Source organism: Lupinus angustifolius, chromosome LG09 (genome assembly GCF_001865875.1).
Source record: "Lupinus angustifolius cultivar Tanjil chromosome LG09, LupAngTanjil_v1.0, whole genome shotgun sequence".
NCBI classification, from domain to species: Eukaryota; Viridiplantae; Streptophyta; class Magnoliopsida; order Fabales; family Fabaceae; genus Lupinus; species Lupinus angustifolius.
Genome location: NC_032017.1, coordinates 19,995,520 through 20,012,975, shown reverse-complemented (window position 1 = coordinate 20,012,975; position 17,456 = coordinate 19,995,520). Strand labels below are relative to the sequence as shown.

General features: G+C 31.5%; 2 protein-coding genes and 1 pseudogene across 2 annotated transcripts; 1 reads left to right on the top strand and 2 right to left on the bottom strand.

Moving 5' to 3' along the window:
- Nucleotides 827-2,218, bottom strand: LOC109356737 (protein ODORANT1-like). The gene is made up of 2 exons (XM_019600233.1): nt 1,862-2,218; nt 827-1,246 (listed from the first exon to the last, which is right to left on the bottom strand). Exons 1-2 carry the CDS (start codon nt 1,992-1,994, stop codon nt 1,065-1,067), a joined length of 315 nt encoding a protein of 104 aa, XP_019455778.1. The 5' UTR covers nt 1,995-2,218; the 3' UTR covers nt 827-1,064.
- Nucleotides 10,704-11,749, bottom strand: LOC109356338 (annotated as a pseudogene).
- LOC109356016 (ADP-ribosylation factor-like protein 8c) lies at nt 14,752-16,929 on the top strand. The gene is made up of 6 exons (XM_019599334.1): nt 14,752-14,877; nt 15,137-15,218; nt 15,308-15,340; nt 15,451-15,572; nt 16,352-16,513; nt 16,640-16,929. Exons 1-6 carry the CDS (start codon nt 14,840-14,842, stop codon nt 16,755-16,757), a joined length of 555 nt encoding a protein of 184 aa, XP_019454879.1. The 5' UTR covers nt 14,752-14,839; the 3' UTR covers nt 16,758-16,929.

Below are 17,456 nucleotides of genomic sequence, written 5' to 3'. Positions count from 1 at the left end.
ATTATGTACTTATTATCAAAGTGGACTAATGGACACAAGTTGAACATGGATGAGACACGAGGCCACACGATCCATGTCTTTGTCAGAAAGCGCCACCTCATCGACCAGTATTGCTTGAGTTCGAAGTGTGGGATACTCCACTCACTAACTCAAACCTTCGAGGGTTGTAATTGGGAACAACTTTTCTAGCCAATTACATGACTTTATATATGTTTTTAATGACAAAAACGTTATTTTATTGTATATAAAAGGATAAAAGTGTCATACTATATTATTATTTTGTTTATTTTTTATAGTATTTGTCTCTACATTACTGAAGATGATCGTTACTCAATAATTTGAAAGGCCAAAAGTAAGTGTAAAATAATTATATTGGTCAATGAAGGTTGATATTAGGGGTGAGCATGAGCCAGGTTGGGACGGGTTAAAGTTTGTCCTTACCCGACCCTAAATAATGGTTGAGTCACTTTTTTGAACCCGGCCCCGGCCCTAGACTTGAAGCTAACCTGGCCCTAAATAGCGATCGGGTCAGCCTTTAAATCCGATCCGATCTTAGACTCGATTAAATATAATGGAAATTAATAAAAGTAAAGAGATAAGACTCGGTTCACAATTTATATACGTCTCCTTATGGGAACCAGATAATCTATCACAGGAAAGTTTATATCCCATGTCTCGGACCAATCAATGTTTGTCAACAAGTCAAAAATAATATTTTATTTTAACTTTATTTCATTAAAATAATATATTATATCCACATGTATAAATATAAGTGGAGTGAGATAGGAATGGGGACACCAAGTTGGGACAAATTATTTACATCCCTCTTTATGACATGTATGAGCCATGGGACCATTTCTTTCTTCTCTAATGAATAAACATACAATGAAACTATGAAAGGCATGTGTTATAAAATTAACAGATTCAACTTAGTGGTTGTGTCATTGATTAAGGTATCTTTTACTTTGATGTAATCATTTGCTGAGATAAACCTAGTCTAATATGTCAAAAGTGCACTTAGACCAATTACATAATTTAATGAATATAAAAGTTCACCAAAGAGATTAAGCATGCAGAACAGGGGAAACAGAGGAAAATGGTAAGTGGAGAAAGAACCTGTTGCCAATTTTAGCATGGAGATCAATCACCATTTTCTCTTCATATTCTGATAGAAGACCTCTCTTTAAGTCTGGCCTCAGATAATTTATCCACCTCAGCCTGCAACTCTTCCCACACCTCAACAGGCCTGCATGGATTCACACCCAAACTGTTAAATTCATATTCAGTGAACTGAAACTGATTTTTTTATGCAGGGCATTTACTTAAAGATTTGCTTAAATTAATCTATGCAGAGAAAAAGAAACAAAATTTGCAAGCTCTAATATTTTTTTCTTCCTTATAATTAAAATGCTTAAACATGTTCTAAAGTTGAAAAAAATATGTCAGTTTTGAGAGTTTGCTTTCCTTGTCTTACTAAGGGGATATAATGGAAAACAAATCAACAGGACAAAGGAAAATAAGCATGAATTAGAGGTACAAGCATCTATTGTCCAAAATCATATCCCAAATCAGGCTCTGGACCAACTAAAACATATCATGTCAATTAAAATAATTGAATGTTCATTATTTTTGCTATTTTTTCTTTAATATCATTATTCTGTGACATGGTTTGAGATATCATTTGGGACAACAGATCATTGTCCTACTTTTCCTAATTAGAAAGACAATAACCCATTGACCATTATGCAAAAATTTCTTGAATCATTAAAACATAATGACAACCAAGTTGCAATTAAGGAATGATGAAAGTCCAGCATTATTTGAGCAATTGTACAACATAAGGATGAATGAAAGGGGAAACCTGCTAGCTTAGGAACAGCTCTCCAACAACATTGTCCATTGGTTAGAATGAAGTTGATGAGTTTGTTGTCTTCATCTGCAGTCCATGGCCCCTTCTTCAAACCAACTTTGTCACAACAAGGTTGTCTTCCCATTTTTTGGATCAAAACAGAAATGTTACAAACACTACTTTGATATGATCCTCAACACTTGAGAGTTCAAATTGATATTAAGAGAGAGATAGATAGAGAGAAAGAGAGAGAGAGAGAGCCTAAGGGTGTAAAGAGTATTTGAGAATATGCTCATGACAAGGTAGGATAGACCATCACCACCTACTTATTTATACACAATACATAAATCAACCTCCCTCTAAACTTCAAAGTTGCCACAAACTTATCTTTTTTGTCTTTATTTATTGACTATAAGCTTATTTATTTTACCCAACGACCCATGCAAGTCATTTAAAATATACACTAGACCCCGTTAAAAAAAATACATTACATAACAAAAAGAATTGTGCAAAGTGTAAATAAATAAAAAAGTGTGGAGCAAAAATATATATAAATATATTCCTCTACAAAATTAGTTTATAAATCCTAATATAAATGTAAGTTGATTAGACCCAAATTTTGATTAGAAGACTAGCTCTATAAATAAAAAATAATTTTCTTAACATTAGCTGTAATAACTGGTTGGAAAATGAAAAAAAAAATTATTGAAAGTATTTAAATTTATTACTTCTCAATATATTAAATATTTAACTTATTAATAAAATTATAATAATTTGTTTAATTATTTTGCTTCTTATACCCGGCCTTAAGTCTTAAGAAAACAGATAAAACGTAAGGACTATACAATTTTTACCTCTATATAAGTCTGTGCAAAGTAACTATGAAATCTCACACTAAAAAAATTATACAACTAAAGCCATTGCACAATGCACTTTATGTCAAAGTTATTCTGATAATAAAATAAATTATAAACTCTAAGAAATTAAATCATTACAAATAAACACGAACACAAAACAAAATTTGTACTACGATGTATTGTTCTATATATACATATGGTTAAAGTTGTTCCTTTTTCAATTTTTTGCACATACAATATATTTTTATTATTGAACCTTTTCATTATATTTTATTGAGACTAGTGTGTACAGGCACGAAATCGGCGAATATTGTGTACTACATATTCAATTTTTATATATTATATTTTTTGTGTGTTTATGATAATGTTTAATTTAAGGTGAGATACATGATTAATTAATGTATTGGTGGTAGTTGCTTAGGATTATATAGTTTTTTTGTAAAAATTAAATAATGTCAAGGGCAATATAGGAAATAAAAATTACACCATGAGAAAAGTTATTTCATGTTTTGGCTTTATATATACTATAGAAGTATAGATAAATGAAAGTTATTATGTACTTATTATCAAAGTGGACTAATGGACACAAGTTGAACATGGATGAGACACGAGGCCACACGATCCATGTCTTTGTCAGAAAGCGCCACCTCATCGACCAGTATTGCTTGAGTTCGAAGTGTGGGATACTCCACTCACTAACTCAAACCTTCGAGGGTTGTAATTGGGAACAACTTTTCTAGCCAATTACATGACTTTATATATGTTTTTAATGACAAAAACGTTATTTTATTGTATATAAAAGGATAAAAGTGTCATACTATATTATTATTTTGTTTATTTTTTATAGTATTTGTCTCTACATTACTGAAGATGATCGTTACTCAATAATTTGAAAGGCCAAAAGTAAGTGTAAAATAATTATATTGGTCAATGAAGGTTGATATTAGGGGTGAGCATGAGCCAGGTTGGGACGGGTTAAAGTTTGTCCTTACCCGACCCTAAATAATGGTTGAGTCACTTTTTTGAACCCGGCCCCGGCCCTAGACTTGAAGCTAACCTGGCCCTAAATAGCGATCGGGTCAGCCTTTAAATCCGATCCGATCTTAGACTCGATTAAATATAATGTATAAAGACTTCTCAATATTATTTATTATTATGAATATGTAGTTTGATATATAAAATGATATATGTATATATATTATTAATCATGTATATATTATGAAAAAATTAAAGAATAAATGATATTTTCACAAAAAAGGTATCATTACTCTATACACATTTGAGTAGAAGCACATACAAACATGATGAGCAAGTGACATTGGGACAGAACGGGTCATGTTTGGTCCCTACCCAACCCTAAATATTGACTGAGTTTATTTTTTGAACTCAAACCTAGCCCTAGAGCTAATTGGACCCGACCTATTTGAACTCAATCATGATTAGGCCATATTGAGTGTGCGGGTAGGGCCGAGTCCTGATCATCCCAAGTTGATATAGTTGGTAACTCTTCATGAAGAGTTACAAGTTCTTGTGTATGTAATTGCAAATTATATTGTACCAACCTTAGCATTATTATATTTTATACGATTCAATGCATGTTTTTGCTTTGATTTATAATATGTATGTTATCCCATTATACCTTTTTTATGATCTCTGCATTTAAACAGAATTCTGTTATAATTCATCAACTTTGGCAATGTCTCCACAGCATAGCACACTTATTTATTAAATCTGGGATTCGTTAGGTGGTGATGTGGGAGATTTAATCATATTAATTGCATTTTAATGTGTGGAAATCATTAAATACTATATAGGGAAGTAGATACTAGGACACCTGAACCTGATTAAGTCTCCGTCTCTTATTTTTATTTTAGATCAATTTGTGAGTTTTTCTATTCGAAAGGGACATGTCAACAACACAAAAGAATATGGAAATTGTGACGTGCTAAAATCAAAATACATGCATGGCTACTAAAAGGAAAACATAACTAACTTCTATGTATTTACTAACTTCCACAATAATAGGAAAGTCTGTTGAGATAATTAAATCCTTGTCCTCTCAATTAGGGGTGTTCGTGGTCCATTTGGATCGGTTTTTAGGCAAAAAATGATCTGATCCAAACATGTAATTAATATGCGGTCTGGATCGGTCTGGTCTGTTTATATTAAGATGTCCGATCCAATCCGATCCAAATATAATATGCGGTTTCGGTTCGGTTTGGATCGGTTTTTTTTTATAAAATATTAAAATTGCACTTATATTCAAAACTCATAAAAATAACTAAATATTAAGCATAAAACAACAATAAAAATAGTGTTCAACAACATTAAAATGTGAACAACAATAGTATAAGTAAACAACATCATAAAGTAGTAATAAACAATAAGACAATAATAATAAAAGTATAAAATAGTAACAATAACAACAAGATATCAATAATAACAAGACAACAAAACAACAAGATATAAATAATAATAATATGAGCATCGGTAACGTAATTTTAATAGTTGCAATATTCCACCGATGATTAATTACAATAATACTTTCACAACAATAATACTTGAATCCTCTTTATTTGGTTATGAGATTGGTTTAAGTTCTAAAAAAGTGTATAAAACATAATCAATATGATTTAAAACATAGCAACATATATATAAGTGTGTTATAGAATATAACAAATAAATATAGGTACAATTTTGGAGTTGGGACTTAAGATTAAGTTTGGAAGACACTTAAAAGTATTAAACACTAAAACTTTATATACAATTTCGGTCCGGTCTGGATCGGTCTGGATCTAAGAGGTGAAACCAAAATCCGGACCGGACCATTCGGTCTTTAAAAAATAAGTCCAACACGGTCCAAATGCATTCGGTTTTTGCGGTTTCGGTCTATTTTGGATCGGTTTTCGGTTTTATTATTGGACCGGTCTGGATTTGAACACCCCTACTCTCAATGAGATGACCCATAAAAGAGAAAAATATGTATATAATATGGCATAGAAGTTTTTTCACACTCACATTTAGTTATTATTAACTATCAAATATAAAAAATAAAAATGAATAATGTATAACTTATTGACGATATATAAATATTTATTCAAACAATACATATATATTACATTCTTCATAAAATAATTACATTTTAATATAGTTTTCCCCCATGGAGTCCGTTATTTGATGATTAATGAACTCTCCTCTTCCCTTAGAATATATATAGCAACCGGCCGAACACTCATACGAAGTTTATTATATAGGTATAGTTGATATCTACATAAAAAAAGTATAGTTGATATTGTGAATTGAAGTCAGATAGGATGAAGCTGTATAAGTCAAACATTATCATATTAAAATGAAATGACATCACATTTTTTATTTCCAGGTGTCAATTAACACATATATTATGGGCTGCAATTGAAGATATCTCTCAAGACAATAAATGTAGAGTTAAATCTATTACCAAATTCATCAACAAACAAACAAAAAACTATTATCTAGGAATTCAATGATTTCATTGTCAGGAATATTGGCAGGATATAAGTTATATTCGTTCAAAGTTACCCAAGTGCTTTTGAATTTTTGTCACAGTTGAATGATCATTTCACATACATGATTTCAAAAATGTTTCATCTCTTCAAAGTGAAAAATTAAACATATATATATACATAATCATTCTCAAAGTAATACATAAAACACTATCAAATTAATAGTATATAGACTAATTTTTGTGTAAATTAAAGTATGTCCTTCCACCGATTGCTGGATGCTAATTTTTTTAGAGGTGAAAATGAGATTGTGAAAATGAGTTTCAAGTATCAACAAAGTATTGTGTGTACAATAAAAAAAATCGAGTTTCTAACATATAATATAATGCTTAAGAAACTCAATTAGCTAGAAATGGCTGGGTCTTGTTGATCACTTTAATTTAATTTTCTTATATTAAAGACATTCTCACTTTAACGAGTCTAGCTCACAAGCTATGGTGAACAAAAAAGTTGCCTTTGGATAAGTCCTAATGTAAATTTACATTCAGTGTATGCTATATTACAATCCAAAGATAAATTAAACTCAATTGTATTTTTTTAGTTGATAAAAAGGTAATGAGGTCATGACATGAACTAATCAAACCAAATTTGAGAAGGTTATATCCTGACCGTTTATGAAGTGAGAAAATGAAACAGCAACAACCTAGTAGTAAGGTCTGAATTTGATATTTGTATATACCATTTTTGCTTTTGATTAGTGTGTCATGAATCACGACAAAGCCATTGTAATATATAGTGAATAGTGGACTCGGCTTGGTTTTGTTTTCACTCGCCAAAAGAAGAGTCATACAGGAATTATAAGGTAGTCTGATGGTGAAAAAAGATGACGTAATTAATGGAGTGTAGGAGGTTGTGGGTTCGAGAAAAGGAGTTATAAGGTGGTTTGATAGTGATAATGACGAAGATTGAGGGTGAAATCTCACTCACAACAAAAAATACCAATATACTAACAACTAACCATTGCCTATAAAAAAAGAGTGATATTTTGTCGTCTTAATTATATCCCAATTAATAGGTGACTTAGAAAAAGAAAATTTTCTATTTTAATGTAATCATGTGAGTGGAAAATACTTACACGGTATGTAGATTCATATATAACATAATTTGAAGAAAATTAGGTTAGGAAACTACATGTACAAAACCGTTTGGTTAAATAGATGTTGACTAAAGAGGGGACGAATTTGTGGATTTGAGGGATATATTTGAGAGTTTCTTTTTTGAGAGACTAAAAGTGGGAGTAAAAAGGAAGAGTAAGATAACAATTTGGACCTTTTCTCTAGTTTTTTTTTACAATAAGGTAGTCAATTATTTTTGGAATAAATGAGATAGAAAATAAGAAAGGGAGAATATGGTTTCCTCTTTTCCTTTCCTAAAAAGAGTGTTGTTTAACATGGTTACACAAATAACAAGGTTCCAGGAGAAAAACTCTCCTAGAATGGAATCGATGTATAGCTTTTTACTTTCAATTTTCCCCATAAATATTATAGTTGCAAAATATTAGAGATTCCATTCTTTTCCTTATGGTCACAAAAAGTAAGTTGTGTGTCAAAGTTGAATAAATCTACACATGAAGTTAGAAAGGTTCGTATTAGATTTACATTGGTCCAGCTTCTCCTACCTATTCGTATCTGGTCCCCAAGTTGTGAATATAAATATTCTCCAAGCTAGACATGACAAGATTGTGTAAGTATATATATGCACTAACTTGTTTTTATCTTCGTCAATATTTTATGTATTATTTTAGAGAAACATGTATATAAAAAAAATAGTAAGAAAAAGAAATAAACATATGTGATATTTGGCGTATAAATAATGAGTTGTCTCACACAGTTAACACTACTAGAGTTAAAAATCTTCGACTTATAACTACTAATATTTGACTTGCTTGCGTAGTAGCTCTAGTTCCAAACAAATTATGCAAAAGTGCTAACTAATAAGTCATGTGATATTTTTTTTGATGAGCAATAATTTATTAAAAATAAATAATTAGGAGAACAAGTGGTACTCTTATCCACAAAGATGGTGACTTTTACAAGAAATGCAACTAGATGGATTCCAAACCCATTCCAAAAAGGAGAAAGAAAATCCTTCGAATCGAGCACTAAGAAGATTCTATGAATGAAGGTTAATAATGAACATTACCTCATCAAGATTAGAAGAAGACTTCTCAAAGATAATTTTGTTTCTAACTAACCACAAGGACCAAATAGTGACAAACCAAATGGTCATCCATTGTTGATGAAAATTTTTTGCCTCCCCGAACAAGTGCCAATGAGATAGAAAATTGCTTCCGGTACTACTAGGCAGAATAGAATAGATGCCGAACAAGGAGTAAAGTTTCTGCCATACACTGTAAGACAACGAGCACGTGAAGAACAAATGATCAGAAGATTCTTCTAACTCACCACAAAAGGCACATAGAGTCGAGGGAAGAGATCCTATAATGCCGCGTCTAGCCAAATTCATCCGAGTAGGCACACCTCCCATGAAAAGTCTCCACGCAAAGCATTTCAGCTTGGATGGGACCTTAGAAGCTCATAATCTCTTATAGTGCAGATAATTATCATTCCTGACCTCATTTTGAAGTACCTTATATGCATTACGAACCGAGTATATACCATTCTTATCGTGGACCTAAAGCCGCCCATCCTCATTGCCATGGACGAGACTCACCTCCTCCACTTTATTAAGAAGAACATTTACCTCGCTCCCATATTTTATTTATTAAGAAGAACATCCTCATTGCCATGTGATATTGACTTTAGACTTTGGAGGTCACTTATTTTATTTATTTATATTCTTAAATTTGATGTCATTCTAACGTATGATTGGTGTATGCAAGCACTGAGGGTTTTTTTTCTTCTTCTTTGTTTCCATTATTTGGCTTGTCATGTGAGAGAAATAATAGTCGTATACAATTGAGAGGTTGAGAGAGTAATGATGTATTATGGTAAAAGTATTGAACTTTTATTTTATAGGATTGCATAGTCTTTAGGGATAATGATTCTCAAAATCATCAAACAAAATAAATTCATGACTATAAAGTATAAAGAGTAAGAAATTTAAGGATGGTTAAAACTAGTTAGGTTTCCATCTATGTTATACTTGGATTCTCATATAAGAAAATAAAGGAATCATACAATAAGAAAATCAAACTCTTGATATTTTGGTCATTTTGAGGATTTAGCGAGACCTTATACTAATATATATAATTTAGTTGATTTCTACATGACACTTCATGCTCTCAACATCAAGTCCACCTTATAATAAGCTTAAAATTTGAGCCGTTAAGTTCTGAGTCAACTGAAATGTTAACAGGTGCATCTTTCAGCTCACAAATTTTCAATGAGAAAGAAAAAACTAACTATATATCTCCAAATAATGAAGAAATAAAGGCTCTTAGTGATGATTTTTCTTCTCCATTTCCTTTTCTGGTAGATACTTCATGGAATTTCCGTCATGCATTGCGTGTATATAAACAAATGACGTGTTCAAGAACCTTAATGGCTTACTAATTCATCACAATATATGAAGCTAATTGCGATAACTTTGAATTCTAAATTTCATACTTCATAGTGTTCTACGGTCGGGAATTTAAATTATATTTTGGATTATCATAACTCAATTTGGTGTCATGTATTATTTTAAACATTATTTTTTTAAAATTGAATATAAATACTAAATCTTTCTTCAGTTGAAGTAATAACATAATATGTTTATATTAGAAAAATGTAATATAAAATATATCTATTTTTTATATAAAATATATCTAACATTCTAAGTTAACTATCTACAATGTTGGAATTTATGTATTATTACTAATGGCCAGATTATGTTTAAAACATGAAAAGGAAATATATAGACAGAATATCTATTTTCGGGTTTAAAGGTGAAATGGCGAAGATTTGCTTAATATTTTTTCCCAAGGAACAGAAAGTGAAGTGTAGGCTTTGTACAAGTTTCCTATGGAGTCCCTTATCCAATGGGCTTTTCTTTGTAATTGTTAATAAGTCCATATGCTTTTGGGATGAACTTTCAAATAAACATCCATTTTTTACAAACAAAGTAGCATCACTATATAATTTTCTACAAGTACTAAGAATATTTTCTCTAGCTAAATGCTAGTAGTCCACAAAGGTATTATAAGTGGTCCCTCGTCAAATTCAAGGGAATTAAGCAAATAAATCATACATTAAAGGACTAAACTGATGATTGATGGTAAAGCTTTGAATGGAATCTTATCAAGTAACAAGCAAAAAAAAAGTAATAAAAAGTAGCTAAAAACTATGGATACAATTATATGCTCTCAATGGTGTTTCATTCTCTATCTGAATGAATCGATAACATATTTTCACATGAATAAAATAATTTATTTAAAAAATAAAATGTGACATTCTAATTAATTCGGGATAGATAATAAAACAACATCGAAGACAAGTAATCCTTGTCCAAAAACTACAATGGTGTAATTTGAAGATATCTCATCTCATACAAACCAATTATCTGATCAGCCACAGCCCACATAAGGCAATAACTCCTTCCTCTATATATATTGTTCTGATGCCATGGATCATACCCTTGTACTTCACTTCACCACCCTCTCTGCTCTGAGCCACCAACCTCGTTTTCACTACATCGAAGGGCCCGGGAAATAGGACCTGCAGTACCTGCAAGGAATCCTGAAATCATAGATTGCCATGGTTGAATAACTTTCCCATCTCCTTCATGTTTCTTCCATAAAAACACATCAAAAGCATTTTTGGCTGAAAACATTGCAGCTTGATTTGTTCCATTACGCATTATAGTAGGAGAGGCACCTGCCCAAAGCCCACGAAAGCCTTCTTCCCTAATAATCGTTTGAGCACAATGCACAGGACCTGTGTATTTCAAAAGCTCGGGGCTAAGACCTTTTTGCTGCTGCAACCTAATCTTCACCACCTGCATAAACAAAACAGTACCAACTTGAAACTCCATAACCAAAGCAAATATGTAGATGATGTGTTATATCCGCTGAATAGCCACACCATATGGTAACATATAAAAAGTATAATTATTAAGTATTTTTCTGACCGATCGACAACTCATGGTACATAAAAGTGACACGATATTGTGTGATCTCGTCCAATATGCATAAGTATAATTATTAGTGATGATAATGACACATCAAAGAAGAAAAATGCAGAAACCTCAAAAGGGGTGACAATAATAAGAGCCTCAAGCACACCAGCACCAAACCCTGAAAGGAACCGTCCATGACTGCTGACCTTCCCAGTCTCAGGGTCCTTAAATGCTGACTGAAGCACCACATTTGAACCCATTCGTAGTGCATACTTCAAGGTCAAATGTGTGGTGAATGGTGTCTTTATCACATCAATGGGTTGCAAGCAAGAGGCCTCTACAATCCCTCCAAAGGAGCCAGAGATTGCCTTCAAATAGGGTGTGATTAGTTTCTTTGGTTGCACATTGGGGTTATCTTGTGCACCACCATCTTCTTTTTTCATCACTGAGAGACATAAAATGACAGTCTAGCTAGTCAAATAGTGGTGAGTAGACCCAAAAACACTATAGCAGAATAATTGTTATAACTAAGACAAGAATATAAAAATACTTTATGGCATACACATATAAATATATAAAAAAATACTAACATACATAAAAAATTAAAATATAAAAGTAACTTATGACACATAAATTATAAGTAACTCTTTTTATCCGTTAGAGTTTTTCACGTGATTTCATTCCTATGTCATATCAATATTATATGAGAAAAATATGTAAGTACTGACAGTAGTGTACATGTGTATAAATTTTTACACAGTCAGTAGTGTACATGTGTATAAATCTTTACATGGTCAGTAATGTATAGATTTTACACTCATATTATATTTAATGAGAGGTTGAGATGAGATCATGATTGAGGGAAATTTAGAAAATTAAGTAGAATTTTATAGCAATTATGCAAAGACGAATAGTTATGCAAAATTAGAGTAATGAAATAGAGAGGAATAGTGAAGTATAGAGGAGTGAATGAAAGAAATGGAGTTTTCAATTTTAGAGAAGAAGTCCAGTTTTCAATTTTAGAGAAGAAGTAGAGAAATAATGTAGAAGAAAAATAAATAGAAGAGTTTTAAACAACTAGAAAAAATAGAGAGAGGAATCTAAAATGAGTGGAATAAATAGAGAACGGAATCAATTGAGAAGAAGGAATAGAAAGAAATTAAAGTAGACAAAGAATTGAGATAGTTTTTTAATCGGAAAACACTAAAAAAAACTAATTGTTTAAAAATAATGGCAAAAATAGGGTTTTAATTGCCTCAAATTCTAGCGGATTCTAGACCGCAAAATAAATGGGACTCGGAGCATGATGTAGCCTGCTATGGTCACGATGGTAAACCACACTGCTATAAGCCATTTTGTTACGGGGAGTACGATTAACTAAAGAGAAAACGATGTATGCACTAACAATATATGAGTTTTATACACTGTTATTATATCATTACCGTTGATTTTTTATTATTGTTGACTTTTCAGAAAAAATAATCCAAATAAACGGGATAATGAAGTACATGTGTATAAATCATTACACTGTCAGTATATATATTTTACACTCTTAACTAAATGTGTGACATTGTAGATAAATAATATAATAAAATGGTGATGAGTTATGAGTGCATCCTTATATGGAAAGCAAAAAAAATTTTAGGCATTGTATTTTTGAAGTTACTCGTCCTTCCCAACAATAATAAACGTCCAAGTCATTTATTTTGGCAAACATATAATATTAAATGTCTTATAATTATATTTTAATTGTTCAAACTCTAAAAGGTAGACCAATTTCCTTAAGGTATCCAATTATGCCATTCCAATTTCTTGATAGAGCAATTTGAAAGTCATAGAGTAATTAGAAGCACGAGAAATACACAAACTTAGATGGATTTTAACTTCATTTTTAGGGACTAACATAATCATGGTTGTATCATAGTGTAACCATTTACTCAAATACTAACTTTAGAGTTCAAACTGATTTAAGCCAATCCACCAATCCAATTTAATTGATTCGATTGAATAGAGAAAAAAGTGAAGAATGAAGAGATTGACTAAGACAGAGATATATAGGAATAAAATGGATAGTTTGTAACTAAAGAGAGGAAGAGTCGAAATTGGAAAGAGAGATACAGAGAAAGTGAAGTTAAAGGAATAAGGAGAAGATAGTACCTAAGGAACTTTGTGGAGATGACATAACTCCACTATGGTAGTTGAAGGGAATGGTGAGTGTGGTTGCTCGGAATGATTAGCAAAGTTAACTTAAATACTACACTAATAAGTAATTACTCAACTTCTTATATAAGAGCAACCATAAACGAACTCATCTACATCAAAATAATTTTGTCGGGGAAGAAAGAGAGCAAATAATCAAACGAGGGGAATAAATAGAGAAAAAAATCAAACGAGGGGAAAAAATAGAAAAAAATTAAGGGAAGAGATAGAGATTTTAATAATAAAACCATAAAAACTAACTATTTAAAAATAAGGGTAAAATAGACTTTTTCCATTTAAAAAAAAAATGGATTTACTTACCTTCAACATCTAACGGGTTATTGACAGTAAGATGAATGCAAACTAGAGTGTGACTCCACCCCTATATTCACACTAACAAAACAGATAAGACATTAATAAAAAAGTAGATAATATATAATCTTAAAACATTAATAAAAAACTATAAAATATTTAATTAAAAAATAAATTTATAAATTTGCAGGTATTCTTGGGATGAGTATTATTGTGGATGCCCATTACAGACATCTTAGGTGCACCAACCAATACTTTTTATCTTTATAAAATATTTAGAGTGTTATGCCACATATTTTTTTGTAAATCCAGAATACACTCTCGCCTAATAGTAAGAAATTAATATATTTCGAAGTACATGACTATTCATCTTAGTAAATGTTACTATCAGAATTCGAACCCTTGACTTCTATCTGAAGATGTAACAGAGTCTTACACTACTATATCAATCTCATATTGAAACATATGCTGACAATAAACTGAATCAATTCGGTATTCGTTCGAAACTCGACTTGTTATTTAGTTTGATAAACTTGGTTTATGAACCAAATGAGTTGAACTTGAGCTAGAAACTGTGCTCATTGAGCACGATATAATTTGACTCGTTAGGTTTATGAACTACCTCAATATATATAGATAACTATTTTTTTTTTATGTTTATTGTTATTATTGTATATATAAACATGGTTATATTCATTGTAATCTTTTGTTGTATTATAAAAATGAATTGATTATTTGAGTTGTCCAAATAATTAATTCAAACTCAATCGAATGATTCATGAACTTTAATCAAGCTAAAAATTCCACTTATATCAAACTCGAGTCGAGTTTCAAGCTAAACAAACCCTTATTATGCTGAATTCTGTTAGGTATAGAAGTGAAGGTGGTAGAAAAGGGTGAGACAAGACAAGTATATGTCGTATCTGCTACATTGGGGGTTTTAGATTCTAATCCTTTCTTCTCAACATTCTATCTCATACTTTCCTATCTCCCCTTTTTATTTTCAGTTTTCTGTGTTCATCATGGGTCTCTTCGATTCCTTCCTCAACTGGCTCCGCAGGTTACCTCTTTTCTACTTCTTCTCTCTCTATATATTACTCTTCATCTACCTTCATATATATTTCCATAACTGCTACGAAGATAATAATAAAGCTTGAATATCCTTACAATTTCATTTCATTTATTACAACCGATTAAGAGACATAAAGCCTTCAACTTTAAATTCTATTATGGTATTATATGATTCCTATATATGTGTACTATTATAGCATAAACCCTTTAAATCATTCTTATTTGTTTCTATGTGTTGTGTCTTTCAGTTTGTTTTTTAAACAGGAGATGGAACTTTCCCTTGTAGGTCTTCAGAATGCAGGGAAGACCTCTCTTGTTAATTCAATTGCTGTGAGTTACTCCTAATAATATAATACTTTGCATTTCAATACTATTACTGCAGAAATTATAACATTTATCTTCGATTTTATTTTAACCAGACCGGTGGATACAGTGAAGACATGATTCCAACTGTTAGTATATTACCTCCTTTTTTTTATGGTTGATTAAATTTTGAAATGGTTATTTGAATATTGTAAGCATTTGTTTGTAATACGAACTTAATTCTCGCCGTTAAACACAGGTTGGGTTCAACATGCGAAAAGTTACCAAGGGAAATGTCACTATTAAGCTTTGGGATCTTGGTGGACAGAGGAGGTTCCGAACAATGTGGGAGCGTTACTGTCGCGGTGTCTCTGCTATAGTGTATTGTCTCTATCAATGTCCTCTCTTACTTAAATATATTCATACATGCATATACTTAAATAAACGATCACCTATTTTAAGGACCAATTATTCTAGAGTTTAAGGTATCAAGTATCAGGAGAAGATGTAGAAATAGTTTTGACTTACATCACTAATTTGCATCCCCTCATCCAAATTGCCTTTGGGCTTAAAGCATGGACAAAGCATATGTCCACCACTACATATGGTGATGATATGAGATGGGGGCACAAAGAACTGAAATATATCATCCAGCAAGTTATCTAATGGAGAGGCTCTAATAACGCCATATGAAGTCTCAACCATCCTTGCCGAATGATCCACTAAGAAAGGCACACGGGTGACTTTAATTTACAAACATAATATCTAGCAAGTTTTCCCCAAGAATCAGCTCAATTGGTAGAGTTGCAATTGGCCAAGTTCAAACTCACAGAAGTGCGCTCTCTGCCACTTCCGCTTAAAAATAGAAAAATACTTGCCTGCAAGAAAAGATTTCTAACAACGAATAACACATAGTACTGCCTCATATGTCAATTTGTATACTGTTGTCTTCTTTTTTGTTGAAGTGTTTATGTTTCAAACATGAATAACCAAAAACTTAATGCATGTTTTAAAAATATATTTGTTTCTTATTATGGAAAGGAAAGTTGGTCATGCACATTCTTCTTATGTTTTATATCATAAGCCCTTTGAAGTAATTAAGGGAGGAACTTATCCATGCTCTTATAGTTGTTTGCTTTCATTGATGGATGCAAAGACAGGTATGTTGTAGATGCTGCAGATAGAGATAGTGTTCCAATATCCCAAACTGAGTTGCATGAGCTCTTAACAAAACCTTCTTTGAATGGAATTCCTTTACTTGTTCTTGGAAACAAAATTGACAAGTCAGAAGCTCTTTCCAAGCAATCATTGGTAGATCAGCTGTGAGTTCCCAGAATATACGACATTGTTTCAGAAATCAATATTATCATTTTGTTATTGAAATTTGTCTGTGATGATGCCTTGTTTAATGAATTAAACCTTTGATTTTTCACCTTGGATGGTTTCAGAGAACTTGAGTCAATTAAAGAAAGGGAGGTATGCTGCTATATGATTTCATGCAAGGATTCTGTAAACATAGATGTGGTCATTGACTGGCTTATCAAACACTCCAAAACTGCAAAGTGATCCTTCGTTGGCTATGTTCTCCAAACATCATGTATTATAGATTTATAGACACAGCTATGATGCTGCTTGTTAATCATAAAAAATAAAAATTCACATCACCATGAAATCACACAGTAGAATCTGAATATTGCTGCCTTTTCTCTGTTCAAAGTGTTTGCCAAGAAGTATCCAATATGTTGTTGCTACCATCAAAATTTAGCATCTTGCAAAATTACAAGACTGGAAAATATATCATTTTCCTTTCAAGATTTCAAATTCAACTTGAAATATGTCTCAAGTTTGTAGTTCACCTACAAATGGTGAACAATTGGGAAGCAATCATTAAGATACAATTTATGTTGTGTTTCATACAAGGATAACAATAATGTTCAATATTTTGTTGTTGCTGCACTTGTATCATACTGTAAATTGAAACAATAAAAAATGTATACAAGACCAATTGGATAAATAAAAAGAAAATGTAATGAAATATTTGATATCACTTTGTTCAGATCATCACTTCCCAAACCAACGGAAACAACTCAGTTTCAGAAAATCCAAATTGCAACAGAAGCAAAAGAAGTTCGATTTCACTGTTAAATGTCATCCTGTCTTTTTATCTTTTTTCTCTGGCATGCTATAATTTAAGATTATGAGTTAGAAAGAATAATTCTTTACAACTATCCCAAGTTGTATCAGAAAGCAAAAGTAGCAAAGTAG